This window comes from Mytilus galloprovincialis, chromosome 4, assembly GCF_965363235.1.
Source record: "Mytilus galloprovincialis chromosome 4, xbMytGall1.hap1.1, whole genome shotgun sequence".
Taxonomy (NCBI): Eukaryota; Metazoa; Mollusca; class Bivalvia; order Mytilida; family Mytilidae; genus Mytilus; species Mytilus galloprovincialis.
In genome coordinates, this window is record NC_134841.1 from 56,526,294 (window position 1) to 56,543,575 (window position 17,282).

Here is a 17,282-nt window from a genome sequence, read left to right on the forward strand (position 1 = left end):
ACCTCAGTTTGAAATAGGGGCGGCAATCCATTCATTTTATCCAATCAATTGGAGAGGGGGGGAGGGGGTCAACATTGATAGTCAAAAAGCTTTGAAATATTCGATAAAAACATTGAATGTAAATTATATGAACTCCAAAGTCTCATATTATAAGACTAGTAAACCACAGTCTTCTCAATTCTTGTATGATCATGAACTAGGTGAAAACCTAGAGCTAACCGAGTGAGAGATCCTCATGGATAATCATCGAGGTCGTTAAACACCCCTTGCAGTAAACTTGGGTTAAATTTAAAACAAAATCTAAATGTAATAGTCTGAGCACATTTCACCTCTCATCTCACTCAGTATTAAATTGCAGTTACAAGTATCACAAAACTTCCCTGACCTCTTTTCATTAACCATAATAGAGGGAGGAGGGAAGGAGGGAAGGAGGGATCCAGATCCCGAAATCCCGGGCTTAAAAACACGAAATCCCGAGGTCCCGAATTTGAAAAAAAATTAAATCCCGAAAGGGTCAATTCCGAAATCCCGAGCTTAAAAACACTCGATCCCGGAGTTCCGATAAAAGTCCTACCCTCCCCTCTCCCCCCGTAATTCTATATTCTATTCATTCACTAGTAATCTTGAATTGAGACTTGATACTTCAAAATTACATTCTCTAATTTTGAATGCTGCACACAGGCACAATAAAAGAAAACAGATATCGCTATATATCTCTTCGAAATTGGAATTTGTGAAAGAAGAAATGACATGTTATATTTTATCTTACATGTGTACTTTCAATTTCAATATGGTACTAAATTTAGATTTAGTTTTCCCATAAATTGCGGACGGAATAGAAGACACCCTATTTATTTTCTGCACATGTAGAAAAAGTTGAAAACTGGGAGTTGAATGAAATAATTTTTACTTATTTTCAGATAAATGTTAGAGACAATTTTTAAGTTACTGAGTAATTTTTGGGGCATAATTTGTTTATTTTTTGTTTGTTTTCCGTCTTTGTTCTTCCTACGTGTAAGTGTTGCACTAGTGGTCAAATTATTCTCTTGGTATCGTCTGATATCTTATATGAATATAAATCATGTCCTTAAATTTTCAATTGCACAAAATACGAACATTTCAACGTCTTTTTAATTAAACAATTAAATTCACACGTCTTTCATTAATTATTTGTAACCTATTTTAAAACTTTACGTTGAGTACTGTGTTTTTCGTTCAAGACTACGGCTTTTTAAATCGATATTGTTGGGTCAATTCAGGTTTTATTTTAATTAATTTGATATCAATAGAAGAAGAAATGTTACATGTTTATTTGTTTATAATTTTGTTGTGAGGCGTTTTTTCTTTCTGATGATGTCATAAACATGAAATGCCTTCTACGCGTCTAAAACCAAAAAAAAACAACAGTGTTTTTAAGTCAGACTGCACACAGAACAACGTACAGAATGCTGTGATTTCTAGTTGGAGTTATTTAGATAATTTCTATGAGGTTTAAGACAGCACAGGCGTGCTTGTTGGATTCATTATAGACCGCAGAAAGTAGTTTCTCTTTCGTGTGTCCTTTCTTGGAGTAAGGGAGATAACTTGCGTAACTAACGACGAACGTTTTTAATCCCGTATTCCGCTAGAGGCGTGCAATTACGTACACTTCGCCTTAATGACAAGCTTTTAAAACAAAAGCAAAATCAAACTATGAAATAAAGTTACCTGATCTATAGTAATTCCAGCAAGGTATGGTGGAAGAATGGTGACGTCAGCCATTGTTGGTTTCTGGTTTGGTATGTAAACATTGAGCCTGCTTCTGTCAACATATAGTATCTGGAATAACATTTGAATCTGTTTATTATACAGCACAAAAACACAACATATTTTGAAAGCAATGTCTTAATGGTGGAGTGTAAACTTAATTCAATATCACCTTACCTGCATGAAATTTATAATTCAAAATTTGTACTGTCTGGAGAATTTACAGTGACTTATCTGGATCTTTTTTTATGTGGTTCTTGTTATTTGCTTTATACCATTTTTTGTTTAGTTTCTCTGATTGATGTCTATTTCAATTTCATTGATATGACTAGGTCTACAATTGGTTAAGAGTTTATAAAAAATATTAAAGAATCTGATTTGAAAAATTGTTAATGTTATTTACACTTATAATATCATTAGTTTTTTTTCAAAATGAGATTTTGTTCATACAATATTTACCACTCATCTTTAAATTAAAAAAAAAACAATAATGTCTTGTCAGTCAAATCATTGATATTGAAATCCTTAAACACTTTACGCAACACTTTCATAAATCCTTTGTACACAAATTATTTCATTTTCTCTGAATCTTACTAGATTTTTACTTTTCCTGACCTGTTGATTATTGGTAAAAATTCAATTATGACTCTAATACTCTTGCTTTCCTCTGAAATTTCCATTGTGATGTCATAAACAAAGGTGACCATGCCTGGTGATGTCAAATAGAATGAACACAACTGTTTGCAGATCATTCCAAAAGAAGGATTATGATTGTCTGCATATTGTCAAAAAATCATTAGAGATACAGATTCCACCAGCACTCAATCTTGACTATTAAATTTCAAATATTTAAACGCTCGGCAAGCTTTAAATTTGAAAATTCAACTGTCTCCAGTGGATAAATATTGTACCACACTTGATGCAGTGGTAGAATCTATATTTCTCTAATTCTTTGGCAATTTAACTCTTTCTGGAACTTTATTGTTTTAATTTTTTTTATCCAATCTCAATAATTTACTTATTAAATTTTAAAGTCCTTGACAATTTTGATTTCCAAATTCAATAATCTAACTACATGAATCTAAATTAAATAAATCCAATAATCCACTGGTACCAATTTAAGGATGTAAATACTGGTATATCATGAATACTGTGAAGCATACAATACAATACAATGCAAAGTTTTTCATTGCCAATTATGACGCCCAATAATTTGAGCAGCACAATTAAGTTCAATTCCCTCTATTCCCACTTTTTATAAATCTGGTAAGAAAAGGTAAAATTTCATGTGGGAATAGGAGGAAAACTTGTGCAAACAAAGGATTAAACTGTACAAACATTTTTTAATCAAGTGTTAATTGATCAGTGTGTTTTTTATTAGAAGAGGTAATAAGTTATTTTTCTGTATGAATTCTGTTTTTTTTTAAATAAAATAAATAGGAAAGAAATTAAAACAAATATAAGTAAATTATTTTATTACTTTTACAACACAAATTCAACTGTAGATTCAAGCAAGCATAATATAACACAAATTATACAACAGCACTACATCAAATCACACATTGTAGCACAAACATTTGACAGTCTATTAAAGTGTATCAATCTATTCCACGTGAAGAAGGTGGGAGACTGCATCACCAAACTCTACTGTTGTGACTTCCTGGTTGCGATGTCTAACCTTAAGTTCGTCTAATCTATTGTTGATTTCTACATACTTCTTTTTGGGGGCCACTCTCTTCCCACCGGCTGCATACTGGTCAGGGCATTGAAGGCTTCCTCATGTTTCAGAAGTTTAATTAGGTGAAAGATATATGGATGTGAACATGTGACATGTTCTTCAGCTTGCTGTGCCTTCCCTCTAGATGATTTGTTGTCCTTGGTCCTTGTGTTAAGTAGTGGTTCCAAAGGTGACTAGTTCTTCATTGTAGATGATTGGAATTGGTGTCAGCTCATTTGTGCAGCGAACTTTCATTCTCTGGAGGACATCGTCTACTTTCAGCTGCATGGGGTCAGACCCATGGTTGTGATTTGCTGAGATTTTGGTTGGTATGGTGTTCAAAGTATTGATGGTGGTAAGACAGTTTGAAGTTGAACACTTCCAGTAAGTTCTTATGCCCCTTTTGTTCTTTGCCTTGAATCTTAAACCAACTGTGTACAAGGTTTTGGTTCCCGAGTCTGTTTGTAACAAACTTTACTTGTAGTTGTGCATTAGCCATTGTAACTGAATAATGACTTGACTGGATAAGGACCACAATTTATATCAATTTTTAATGCTTTGAAGTAAAGTTTACAGTTTTCACCCATTATTTTATACCTTTGATTAATGGTCCAAGTAATTATATTTTTAGAGTATGTTTTATTCCACATCTGAATATTATACTTGGTTATAATATTATTAATATCACGATTTATTAGTACAGTAGACAATTTTTTAAGGTTACATATTCAAAAAATTTAAAATAAATCTAACTCCAATCTATCTATCATAATTTTTCTTTATTTTTAAGTATTTCTTTGATGAAAAAAGAAACATATTACAAATAAACAAGGTATTATACCTGAACAGTGTACCAAATATATTATGGTTTGTAAAAAATACAGGTAAATCTTAGGTGAAATTCTAATTAACCTTGATTGTTATAAAAACAAATTATTTATCAAAACATCTATTGTTATTTGCAAGTGGGAATAGAAGGAATAGTATTTTTAAAAAGTGGGAATAGGAGGAAGACACCATACAAGTTATTACATATTGATTACATTGATTATTTAAAAATTAAACAAAATCAAGTCTTTTTAAGCAGAATAATTTCTACAGGAATAATATACATGATATATAGTTTTACAATATAATATAGATGGACAAACTACCAGTGACTATCTAGAATTAAATTTCTCTCTTTGAATAAAGTACACAATAATAAACTTACTTTTTTAATTATAACATTATCCTCAGATGACATTAACCATATTAATTTTGATTTATTTGGGAGGCTTTTAAAGTTTTTGTTTACCTTATTTAAGTAATTTATATATTCATATCTTTTATTTTCTAAAACAGGACACTGAAGAAGAAAATGAATTTCATCTTCAACTTCAGTGTTGCATAATTTACATAATCTCTCCTCCACTCAAAGCCCCACATATCTGCCTCTTTCAATTTCTAATTTATGTGCACTGACTCTGAACTTAGTGAGCAGTCGCCTTTCATCCTCATTCAAAATTAATAAGTTTTTTTGCATACAAATATTTTCTCTAAATAATCTATAAGTTCTTTGTTTATTTCCATGCTGTTTATTTTGTCTATCATTTTAAGTTCAGATTTCTAAATACAACAATATTTCTGTTTTAATTTCCGGTAAATTAGTGATTTTAAATCCATCTTTGAATTTTCAACAAGTTTAAGATCTATATTAAGATATTTCATAAGAATCGCAATACAACTAAACCAACTATTTAGTGATTTAGATACATTCAGAGAGAAGGATATCATCAGACTTAAATCTATACTATTAAACGAGAAGACTTCATTTTGGGTGTCGCTTCTCTTCTTTCCAAAATAAATTAATCAACACGCCTCTGTGTCCTATAGGTACAGTGCATAGTCGCATTTGTCATCCATTCATATGATTATTCAGATTGAGTTATTTTGGGAGAAAAACGAGAAAAAGGGCATCCGGATATTGTCCCGTCATTGTACGAAATTTTAAGTCAGATTAGACTTCCGGTTTGCGTTTTTCTGTATACTTTGAACATACATATACTACGAATAAAGTGTATTTTCAGAATTTTATCTGCTATCATTTTCAAGTTTACTATCCACGGCAGTCACATAGTTTATTAAATAGAGAGGGTCTGTATACTATATCAATGATTACCATGGATCGATTAGTAAACTTAGAATTGAAAGTAAATACGCTTTATTTATAAATATAGTAATGAATGTTCATAATATACAGATAAGCGCTAAAATTATTCATGTGAACCTTTGATACTTTTTCTGAAATTCTCCAGTCATTAAATCTTTTACAAAATTCATTGATTACAAAAAAAAAAAGAAGATGTGGTATGATTGCCATGTTGAGACAACTCTCCACAAGAGACCAAAATGACACAGAAATTAAAAATTATAGGTTACCGAACGGCCTTCAACAAAGAGCAAAGCCCATACCGCATACTCAGCTTTAAAAGGCCCCGAAATGACAATGTAAAAAAAAAGACCATACCGCATACTCAGCTTTAAAAGGCACCGAAATGACAATGTAAAACAATTCAAACGAAAAAACTAGCGGCCTTAAATATGTACAAAACATGAACGAAAAACAAATATGTAACACATAAACAAACGGCAACCACTGAAGTGCAGGCTCCTTACTTAAATGTTCATAACATACTAAATGTATGTTCATATTGAAATTGATAGAAAACCACAAATTGGGAATTTTGGAAATAAAGGAGGAGGGATTAAAAGAAATATTTTCCTGTCCCCAATATTAACCTATGATTTATGATACTTTTGCTGAAATTCTCCAGTCATTCAATATTTCACAAAATTCTTCCAACAACACTTTACATACTTTAAACTATGCTCTGAATGCCCGCGATTTCGCGGGTGTGTTCTAGTATATATTTATAATAACTAAACATACTTAAAACTACTTCAAGAAATAAGGGATATCTTCCCATTTCACCTAATACAGCTACATTTGTAGATTTTTTACCTAAACCCAAAGAAAATTTACAGAATTTGACATGAATGCTTTCTTGTTTCATGTCCTTTCAATAGATTATGTTCATTTTTATTTAGTTTTTTATTACTGAAGCTTCCCATATTTCACTCTCATATAACAACACAGGTTTTACAGTATGATCAAATATATGTGAAAGGGTGTTAATTTTAGGTTTATATATTAAAGTTAAAACTTTTTTTATATTTATAACTCTGTATTGCTACTTTCACTTTTCATTGTTTCTCTCACCATGACGACGTCAAATTTCACCACTTTGAGTACTTCAGGGATTAATTTCTGTATAAAAACATGTAGACCATAGCAAATAAAATTGCAGACCATTCGAAGTGTTGTTGTCAATTTTGGGTATTATTTTTTTATATTTAAATAAAGCTTTCAATCCCCTTTTATATAAATCTTCTTTAGCCTCTGTAAAGCTTCCACTTGCACTAACATAAATGCCTAAATATGTATAACCCCATGCCCTTTCAATAGGGACATTATTAACATTAAATATTTTATCATACAGTTTTCCTGTTTTATTAAATACTACTGATTTAGTTTTCTTTATATTTATTTGGAGCCCCCATTTATCACAGTAATTATATAGTTTATCAATACACTTCTTTAAACCATCAGCTGTTTCTGACATTAATACTAAGTCATCTGCATACAATACGGTCGGAAACCTGGTTGAAATAGAACAAAAGAATCGAAGTTCTTTGTTAGAGAAGGCGATAAATGTGTACAGTATTGTTTACTATAGTGACAAAAATTTTAAAAGTTAATAGAAACAAACAAAGTTACAATTTTCTTCTCAATTACGAGTTGTTTTGCATAAGTTTTCAATTTATCAAGTACATAGTTAAGCAGAACAATTAAATTTCAAGTCGACGATATGGGTATCTTTCAAGCTGGATGAAGAAAATGCATAACCTCCGATTTTTTTTTAAAAATTACCACGGACGGAAAACATATCAATCTATTACATGTAGTTCAAAAATTTTCGTGTCTGCCCTTCCATTATGTGACTCAAGAACAAATTCCAAAAAATGGGTAACAATTGTATCGAAAAGAGAAAATCGAGTGCACCTTTTTATGTTAGGGCGTGTTTGAGTTGAATATTTTGTCTTGCTATCGTACAAAGTAAGATTATTTCATACATTGTCTCGCTTCAGATTCTATTATTTTTATATATCAAAGCTACAGATTGACTTTATAACACAAAAAAATAACATTACTTAAAGATGAAATATATGGGTCAAGTGAAATACCTATCTAACGAGTCACAAAAACAGAGAAGGTGTGTTCGAATAGCTATTTTTTACTGAAAGTACTTGATGACAGTCTTACAAGTTGGATGATGAAAATGCATATCTTTGAAAATATCTAATTTTTTGTGTGTGAAAAGTAGGGTTTATAGTCTTTATACACTAAAAAAATCTAGTCTGCCCTTCCACGAAATTTTTAATTAGAATTTTTTTAAATGTTTATGAATTTTCGAAAATTCCTCCTGTCCACCGATCAGACAATAGTTTTAAGTTGAAACAATGCAGACATGATCATTAACTGATGCTCATTAGCTAGTTGATACATTTGTCTTTTAAAATACAACTGACTTATAAGGATTGTAATGGTACAATGTGGATAAACTTATCGGTTTCCATGAGCAAAATTGGTAGCGCGTCATCCCTACAATGGCTTCCATTTCTACGATTGTGAAAATGAACTGGCGTAATGGGGAGATAATTCTGACGAAGTAGAATCCTGACTGAATAATCAATTAAGCTGTAAGAAATTTAAAATAGCAGGTTTACAGGTCTCATCAAATGAGTCAAGAATATCAGGTCAAAAAGCATATAAAGAATTTTTTATCGCCTTGTTGAGTATACTTTTCTATAAGAGTTCTCAAAACTAAATGATGATCACTGGTGCGCTTGCCTTTACAGAAACCAATTTGTTCCGGTTTAATAATATTTGCCAAAAACTTCTCTAAAAGAATATTTAAAATTTTCACAAATAACTTGCCTAAACAACTTCCAATGGTAATTCCTATATAATTTGAAGGGTCATCTTTTGAACCACTTTTAAATAAAGGAACTATATATCCTTTTGCCAAAATTTTGGGAAAATTTCCTGAGTTTAAAATACTATTAAACAATTTTTGAAAACAAGGAACTAAATATATTTGACTGGACTTTAACATTTCATTTAAAATTGAGTCAAAACCACTGGCTTTTTTATTTTCTTAGTGTACTAATTGCCTTTTCTATTTCTGTTTTTGAAATCAAATTATCAAGTACAGTAAATATTTTTTCTTTCCATATCTTTAAGTTTATCTTTTGCATAATTACAGGATGCATAAGTGTCTTTTTCATTTAAATTTTAAAATAAGACAAGAGTGCACACGCTGAAATGTCTCGCCATCTATACTAATCATTGATATCATGTTGATAGTCCTAAGTATAAAGCTAAGCTTTATTACAACTGTCACATAAACTTAACATTAACCAAGATAACTAGACAAAGACAAATGAACCTTGAAAAAGAGGTCCAGGTCAGATGAACCATGCCAGGCAGACAGGTACAGCTAACAATGCTTCTATACAACATATATAGTTGACACATTACTTATAGTTTAAGAAAAATAGACCAAACCACAAAAACTTAACACTGTGCAATGAACCGTGAAAATGAGGTCACGGTTAAATAAAACCTGTTCAACTGACATAAAGATCATAAAATATTTCCATACACCAAATATAGTTGACCTATGGCATATAGAATTAGATAAAAAGACCAAAACTCAAAAACTTAACTTTGACCACTGAACCATGAAAATGAGGTCAAGGTCACATCACATCTGCCCGCTAGACATGTACACTTAACAATCATTCCATACAACAAATATAGTAGACCTATTGCATATGGTATGAGAAAAACAGACCAAAACACAAAAATTTAACTATAACCACTGCACCATGAAAATGAGGTCAAGGTCAGATGACACCTGTCAGTTGGACATGTACACCTTACAGTCCTTCCATACACCGAATATACTAGCCCTATTGCTTATAGTATCTGAGATATGGACTTGACCACCAAAACTTAACCTTGTTCACTGATCCATGAAATGAGGTCGAGGTCAAGTGAAAACTGTCTGACAGACACGGTGACCTTGCAAGGTATGCACATATCAAATATAGTTATCCTATTACTTATAATAAGAGAGAATTCAACATTACAAAAAATTTGAACTTTTTTTTCAAGTGGTCACTGAACCATGAAAATGAGGTCAAAGACATTGGTCATGTGACTGACGGAAACTTCGTAACATGAAGCATCTATATACAAAGTATGAAGCATCCAGGTCTTCCACCTTCTAAAATATAAAGCTTTTAAGAAGTGAGCTAACGCCGCCGCCGTAGCCGCCGGATCACTATCCCTATGTCGAGCTTTCTGCAACAAAAGTTGCAGGCTCGACAAAAACCAAGCATTTGTTGACACATCAGATGTGGAATTCTCCATATTTGTATCTGATAACTCATGAAGCAGTACCCAATATTGACTTGGATTATTGTCTTTTAAGTTATCTAATTTATCTATTAAATCTTGACGAAAAACCCTTATTTTTTTCTTTCTTGTTTTTCTGTAATGTTTTAAAAGATTGAAAAAAGATGACCTTATTACTGGATCAAAAGGATATTTTTGTAAAAATTTTTCTTTATCGTTTAGGTTATTTTTTAATTTAGAAAATGAAGCATCTAACCAATTAGGTTTTTCTTTACATTTTGTTTTAACTTGCTTGTTGATTTTTTAGTAAGCTTTTGTTTTAGTAATAAATTTGCAGCTTCATAGAATATAGTATTAACATCTTTAATCATATTATTAATATCAGAATGATAATCAGTTTTATGAAAATTCAAAATTTTTTGTTGCATACTGCCTGAAGATAATGCTTCCTGAAATAATACAATAGAGTTCTCATTCCATTTATAACTTTTAAGAGACATCTGAGTTTGACATGTATCTCCTTTTATTTATGTTCAATAACACAGAAATCTGACAATGATCAGAGAGATCACCCAATAAGTTACGGACTTTAAAAAAACATACCTTTGATAATAAGTTTTCTGATACAATTAAAATAATCTACAATGCTACATCCATTTGAGGTATAGCATGTTAATTGGCCAATAGAGTCTCCAGTAGTTCATCCATTTATAATTCTAAGACCTGTTTCAGGGTGATATCTGTATTGAAACAGGTCTTAGAATTATAAATGGATGAACTATTTCCTGTTGTTCCACTTTCATCTACAGTATCTATTTGAAACTGTGATATTTTGAAAGCTTTCTTCAGAATGAGTAGATTTCCTTTTCCCTGAATTGTTTGCACTATTTGCACTTGGATACTGTTTATACGAATTGAGGATTTTAGCTATGTTCTCAAGCGTTTTTGCTATTTCTCTGTTTGTGCGTGTGTTGTCAGATAATTTAGTGCCCGCAACTTCCAAGGCCTTTGTAGCAGTAATAGAGTTTTCATAAATATTTGCAAAGTTTCTGCAATGGGATCTATTTTATTCTGCAAGTTTTTGCTATATTTTCATTTACATTCTTGTTGAGTTTTTCTGTAAAGTCTCTTATCTGGTTAATTGTTTTAGTTGACACCTTGTCATACCCCTCTTTCATTATGCTCTTAGTTTCAGATTTTATTTCACTTGAGGCGGTCGAAATTGTGCCTTTTATTTCTTCAAATTTCTTGGAGATTTCACTCATATGTTCCTTGTGATTTCTCTCATTTTGTAAATCTAATTTAAGTTGGATAATAACATCATCTTGATTCTTTTCATGTGTTTTTGTAATAGCGTCGACCACACTGTTTTCTATTCAGTCTAGTATTTCAAGTGTTCTATCCTTTTCTGTAGTGTCTGAATACCTGTTTTTTTCTTTATCATCTCCCTGGCCCTGTATTTGTATGAATGAGCCTTTACACTTTTCTAAAAAAGATGGTGGGACAGTTGTACAGGTTTCACACTTATACCCACTTGAGGTACTTGTTAACAGATAGATTTGGTAAACTGGTAGTGAGTCCACAGCTGTCATTTACAACACTGTATCATAAAAGCATTTTGAGTGTCGTTGCACAACTGTGTGCATGCTATTTTGTTGATTTCGAGGGATTCACTTTGTGATTTTAATTCTTTAGGGACAGTATCCTCTGATTGTAATATATATATGTGTGAATTAAGCTATCAGTGAAATTATCTTTCTCTACCTGGTCTTGGGGTGTAGTTTTTTACTACTACATGTATCATTAATATTTTCATCATTGCCCTCATTGATAATTGAGACATCAATTGCGTCAACAGAGCATGGTGGGTTTTTACATTTATGATCATAATCTATGGGATATTTTGTTGTCTCTGTATCGTCAAAGACGGGAATATTATGACAATTCTGAAATGCACTACTGGCAATTAAGAATGCCACTGCTTGGTCTATAGTGTGAAATCCTTTGAAAACTGCATGGGGGAACTTGTGCACATTGAGTCGCATTTGCTCCATAAAGTATAAATACCGGATTGCAACACTATAAACTAGAGGCTCTAAAGAGCCTGTGTCGCTCACCTTGGTCTATGTGAATATTTAACAAAGGACACAGATGGATTCATGACAAAATTGTATTTTGGTGATAATGATGTGTTTGTAGATCTTACTTTACTAAACATTCTTGCTGCTAACAATTATCTCTATCTATAATGAATTTGGCCCAGTAGTTTCAGTGGAAAATGTTAGTAAAAATTTACAAATTTTATGAAAATTGTTAAAAATTGACTATAAAGGACAATAACTCCTTAGGGGGTCAACTGACCATTTCGGTCATGTTGACTTATTTGTAAATCTTACTTTGCTGAACATTATTGCTGTTGACAGTTTATCTCTATCTATAATAATATTCAAGATAATAACCAAAAACAGCAAAATTTCCTTAAAATTACCAATTCAGGTGCAGCAACCCAACAACGGGTTGTCTGATTCATCTGAAAATTTCAGGGCAGAGAGATCTCGACCTGATAAACAATTTTAACATGTCAGATTTGCTCTTAATGCTTTGATTTTTAAGTTATAAGCCAAAAACTGCATTTTACCCTATGTTCTATTTTTAGCCGTGGCGGCCATCTTGGTTGGATGGCCAGGTCACCGGACAATTTTTTTTAAAGAAGATACCTCAAAGATGATTGTGGCAAAGTTTGGATTAATGTGGCCCAGTAGTTTCAGAGGAGAAGATTTTTGTAAAGGATTACTAAGATTTACGAAAAATGGTTAAAAATTGACTATAAAGGACAATAACTCCTTAGGGGTCAATTGACCATTTCCGTCATGTTGACTTATTTGTACATCTTACTTTGCTTAACATTATTGCTGTTTACAGTTTATCTCTATCTATAACAATATTCAAGATAATAACCAAAAACAGCAAAATTTCCTTAAAATTACCAATTCAGGGGCAGTAACCCAACAACGAGTTGTCAGATTCATCTGAAAATTTCAGGGCAGATACATTTTGACCTGATAAACAATTTTACCCCCATGTCAGATTTGCTCTAAAGGCTGCGGTTTCAGAGTTATAAGCCAAAACCTACATTTCACCCTTATGTTCTATTTTTAGCCATGGCGGCCATCTTGGTTGGTTGGCCAGGTCACGGGACACAATTTTTAAACTAAATACCCCAATGATGGTTTAATTTGGCCCAGTGGTTTCAGAGGAGAAGATTTTTGTAAAAGATAACTAAGATTTACGAAAAATGGTTAAAAATTGACTATAAAGGGCAATAACTCCTAAAGAAATCAACAGACCATTTTGGTCTTGTTGACTTATTTGTAGATCTTACTTTGCTGAACATTTTAGCTGTTTACAGTTTATCTCTATCAATAATAACATTCAAGATAATAACCAAAAACAGCAAAATGTCCTTAAATTTACCAATTCAGGGGCAGCAACCTATCAACGGGTTGTCCAATTAATCTCAAAATTTCAGGGCAGATAGATCTTGACCTGATTAACAATTTTACCCCATGTCAGATTTGCTCTAAATGCTTTGGTTTTTGAGTTATAAGCCAAAAACTGCATTTTACCCCTATTTTCTATTTTTAGCCATGGCGGCCATCTTGGTTGGTTGGCTGGGTCACCGGACACAATTTTTAAACTAGATACCCTAATAATGAGTGTGGCCAAGTTTGGTAAAAATTGGCCCAGTAGTTTCAGAGGAGAAGATTTTTGTAAAAGCTAACGACGGACGACGATGACGCTCACAATCTGCCCTCGAAAGAAGCATACATTTTTGTTAATGTCATTTTTTTTCTGTTGAACTAATAGGAGAAAAAGCGGTAATATCGAAATAAAACTAGAGGGTCCAAGGACCCTGTGTCGCTCACCTGATATTTTTATTTACAATTGTTACATGATAAATGCAACTGTTGTACTGTCGTTTAGTTTCAGAGATATAATACTAAAAAGTGCATTTGAAACCTATGCTTTATTTCAGCCATGTGGGCAGGCAGGGTCATCATACACAGTGGTCCCTGGATATCCTAGTGGTGATTTAAACCAAGTTTGTTTAAATTCAACAGTTGTTTAAGGGGAGAATTTTTGTAAAATTTATCTAACAAGAAATGCAAAGTAATGAGAAAGTTGAGAAGTAGTTTTGTTGTTGCGCAACACCACCCCCCCCCCCCCCCCCCCCACTTTGCCAAAAAAACCAAAAAGGTAATAAAAAATTATCATATAAGGGCAATCTATCCTATTAATGATTTCTGCAAAATTCAGTTGATTGTGCAAGGGTTGTATAGCCAGCTGAGGTCGTTAAAAACTCTCTTTCTTTTGTTGTTGCAGATAGATCTTGACCTGATAAGCAATTTTACCACATGTCAGATTTGCTCTAAATGCTTTGGTTTTTGAGTGATAAGCCAAAAACTGCATTTTACCCCTATGTTCTATTTTTAGCCATGGCGGCCATCTTGATTGGTTGGCCGGGTCACCGGACACAATTTTTAAACTAAATACCCCAATGATGATTGTGGCCAAGTTTGGTTTAATTTGGTCCAGTAGTTTCAGAGGAGAAGATTTTTGTAAAAGATAACTAAGATTTACGAAAAATGGTTAAAAATTGACTATAAAGGGCAATAACTCCTAAAGGGGTCAACAGACCATTTCGGTCATGCTGACTTATTTGTAGATCATACTTAGCTGAACATTTTTGCTGTTTACAGTTTATCTCTATCTATAATAATATTCAAGATAATAACCAAAAACAGCAAAATTTCCTTAAAATTACCAATTCAGGGGCAGCAACCTATCAACGAGTTGTCCGATTCATCTCAAAATTGCAGGGCAGATAGATCTTGACCTGATAAACAATTTTACTACATGTCAGATTTGCTCTAAATGCTTCGGTTTTTGAGTGATAAGCCAAAAACTGCATTTTACCCCCTATGTTCTATTTTTAGCCATGGCGGCCATCTTGGTTGGTTGGCCGGATCACCGGACACAATTTTTAATTAAGATACCCCAATGATGATTGTGGCCAAGTTTGGTTTAATTTGGTCCAGTATTTTCAGAGGAGAAGATTTTTGTAAAAGATAACTAAGATTTACGAAAAATGGTTAAAAATTGACTATAAAGGGCAATAACTTCTAAAGGGGTCAACAGACCATTTTGGTCAGGTTGACTTATTTGTAGATCTTACTTTGTTGAACATTTTTGCTGTTCACAGTTTATCTCTATCTATAATAATATTCAAGATAATAACCAAAAACAGCAAAATTTTCTCAAAATTACCAATTCAGGGGCAGCAACCTACCAACGGGTTGTCTGATTCATCTGAAAATTTCAGGGCAGATAGATCTTAACCTGATGAACAATTTTACCCCATGTCAGATTTGCTCTAAATGCTTTGGTTTTTGAGTTATAAGCCAAAAACTGCATTTTACCCCTATGTTCTATTTTTAGCCATGGCGGCCATCTTGGTTGGTTGGGCTGGTCACCGGACACAATTTTTAAACTAGATACCCCAATGATGATTGTGGCCAAGTTTGGTTTAATTTGGTCCATTAGTTTCAGAGGAGAAGATTTTTGTAAAAGTTAACGACGGACGACGACGACGACGACGACGGACGCCGGACGCCGGACGCCAAGTGATGAGAAAAGCTCACTTGGCCCTTCGGGCCAGGTGAGCTAAAAAGAACTAAATTACAGAAATCGCTTAAATATTACAATTATTTAGTTTATGTACAGCTTATTCGAAAATAACAATACAAAAAAATATAGGTCACCGATGAGTTAAAAAAGATATTTTAATTTAAATGCCAAAAAATGACATTTTTGCATCAAAGGGAGATAATTTGGAGCTTTTTCTATGATATCCACATTTTAAAAGTCACCTGGGGTCAACAGGAATTGATTTTTTGGAATGATTTTTGTACCATATGATAAAGTAACAACTACTTAAGGTAATAAATAAAATTTGTAATGAAAAATTGATGTGTTCTTCTTAGCCAAAGGTATATATAAAATTTTGTTTCTCAGCAAAAAATATGGTTAACTGCCATACCGGGAGTGGAAGTAGAAAAAGCATATGAAGCACAATATATTTATATTTTTGAATGCAAAAAACTTTTTCATACTTTATAATGAATTTCAGTTTGAATGAAGCCACTTTTATGGTGTTTTATTTAAATATTGATGGCATAATACTGACCTCTGCTAAATTCATACACACAATATTAGCAAATGATATTCTCCATAATAAAGACTGTGTGTTGAAATGATCTATATTACTGGAAAACATCAGTCTCAGTGTTGTCAAGTTTTCTGAAAAATCATAAAAGGATTTTTTTTTAAATTAAACAGTCATCCATATAAATTCTCACCATGCATATAAAAAAGAAGATGTGGTATAATTGTCAATGAGACAACTCTCCACAAGAGACCAAAATGACAATAGGTCACCCATTACAAATACATCTGGTTTTTAACTATGTTTTTATAAAAATTGCCTATTTGAATCTTTTCATTGTACTTTAAACAATATGGTTTTCAGTGCCATATCATTTTTCCCATGCAATTATTGATTGACTGAAAATAAATAGGTAACTTTCAGACACCTATTGTCTTGCATATTTCAATAACTTTTATTTGTTCATCTATTACATTGTGTATTACTAATTTCTGTTTTGAAGCCATATTTAAATACATTATTTCACTCAAAACAATTTTTGAACCTAAAAATGATAATCTAAGCCTGTGAAAATTCTTCCTGACTGTTTAACTTTGTGCTATTGATATCATATTACTTACTATGAACTTGCAGCATAAAATGTTGAACAACAGAACTAACAGAATTCACAGCCTCCACAGTCAAATTATATTTACCAACTGATGTATAGTTGTGTGACATAGCATTATTCCATGTCAATAGAGATTTAATTCCATTAGGCTTGAACTGAAACACAAAAATATTTACAATAATTTGAGACTTCCTAGATTTTGGAAAACTTAGCAGTTTTTAAAATAGGGCATAACTCACTATATTTTTTTTAATATAGGAGGATTATATAGATGTCAACAATTCAGAATTGGAACGTTAAAGCAAGAACTGAAAATAATGCTTATGATATAAGTTTCATAAATATCTTGCAAGAATTTAACAAATGAGAGCGCTAACGATACAATTTTTCATATAATTCATGTTTCCAAGGGACACAATTTTTCAAAAATAATTGATTGGGACTGATTTTCAAACTT

General features: G+C 32.2%; 1 protein-coding gene across 2 annotated transcripts in view; it reads right to left on the reverse strand.

The window, feature by feature from the left end:
• The window catches only part of LOC143072497 (VPS10 domain-containing receptor SorCS3-like), a 137,828-nt gene that overhangs the window by 28,243 nt on the left and 92,303 nt on the right, over nucleotides 1-17,282 (reverse strand). For both annotated transcript variants that reach the window (XM_076247439.1, XM_076247441.1), the window contains 3 exons: nucleotides 16,836-16,980; nucleotides 16,237-16,349; nucleotides 1,708-1,818 (listed from right to left, as the gene is read on the reverse strand). In XM_076247439.1, coding sequence (XP_076103554.1) covers nucleotides 1,708-1,818; nucleotides 16,237-16,349; nucleotides 16,836-16,980 — 369 coding nt within the window. The remainder of the gene's footprint in view (nucleotides 1-1,707; nucleotides 1,819-16,236; nucleotides 16,350-16,835; nucleotides 16,981-17,282) is intronic.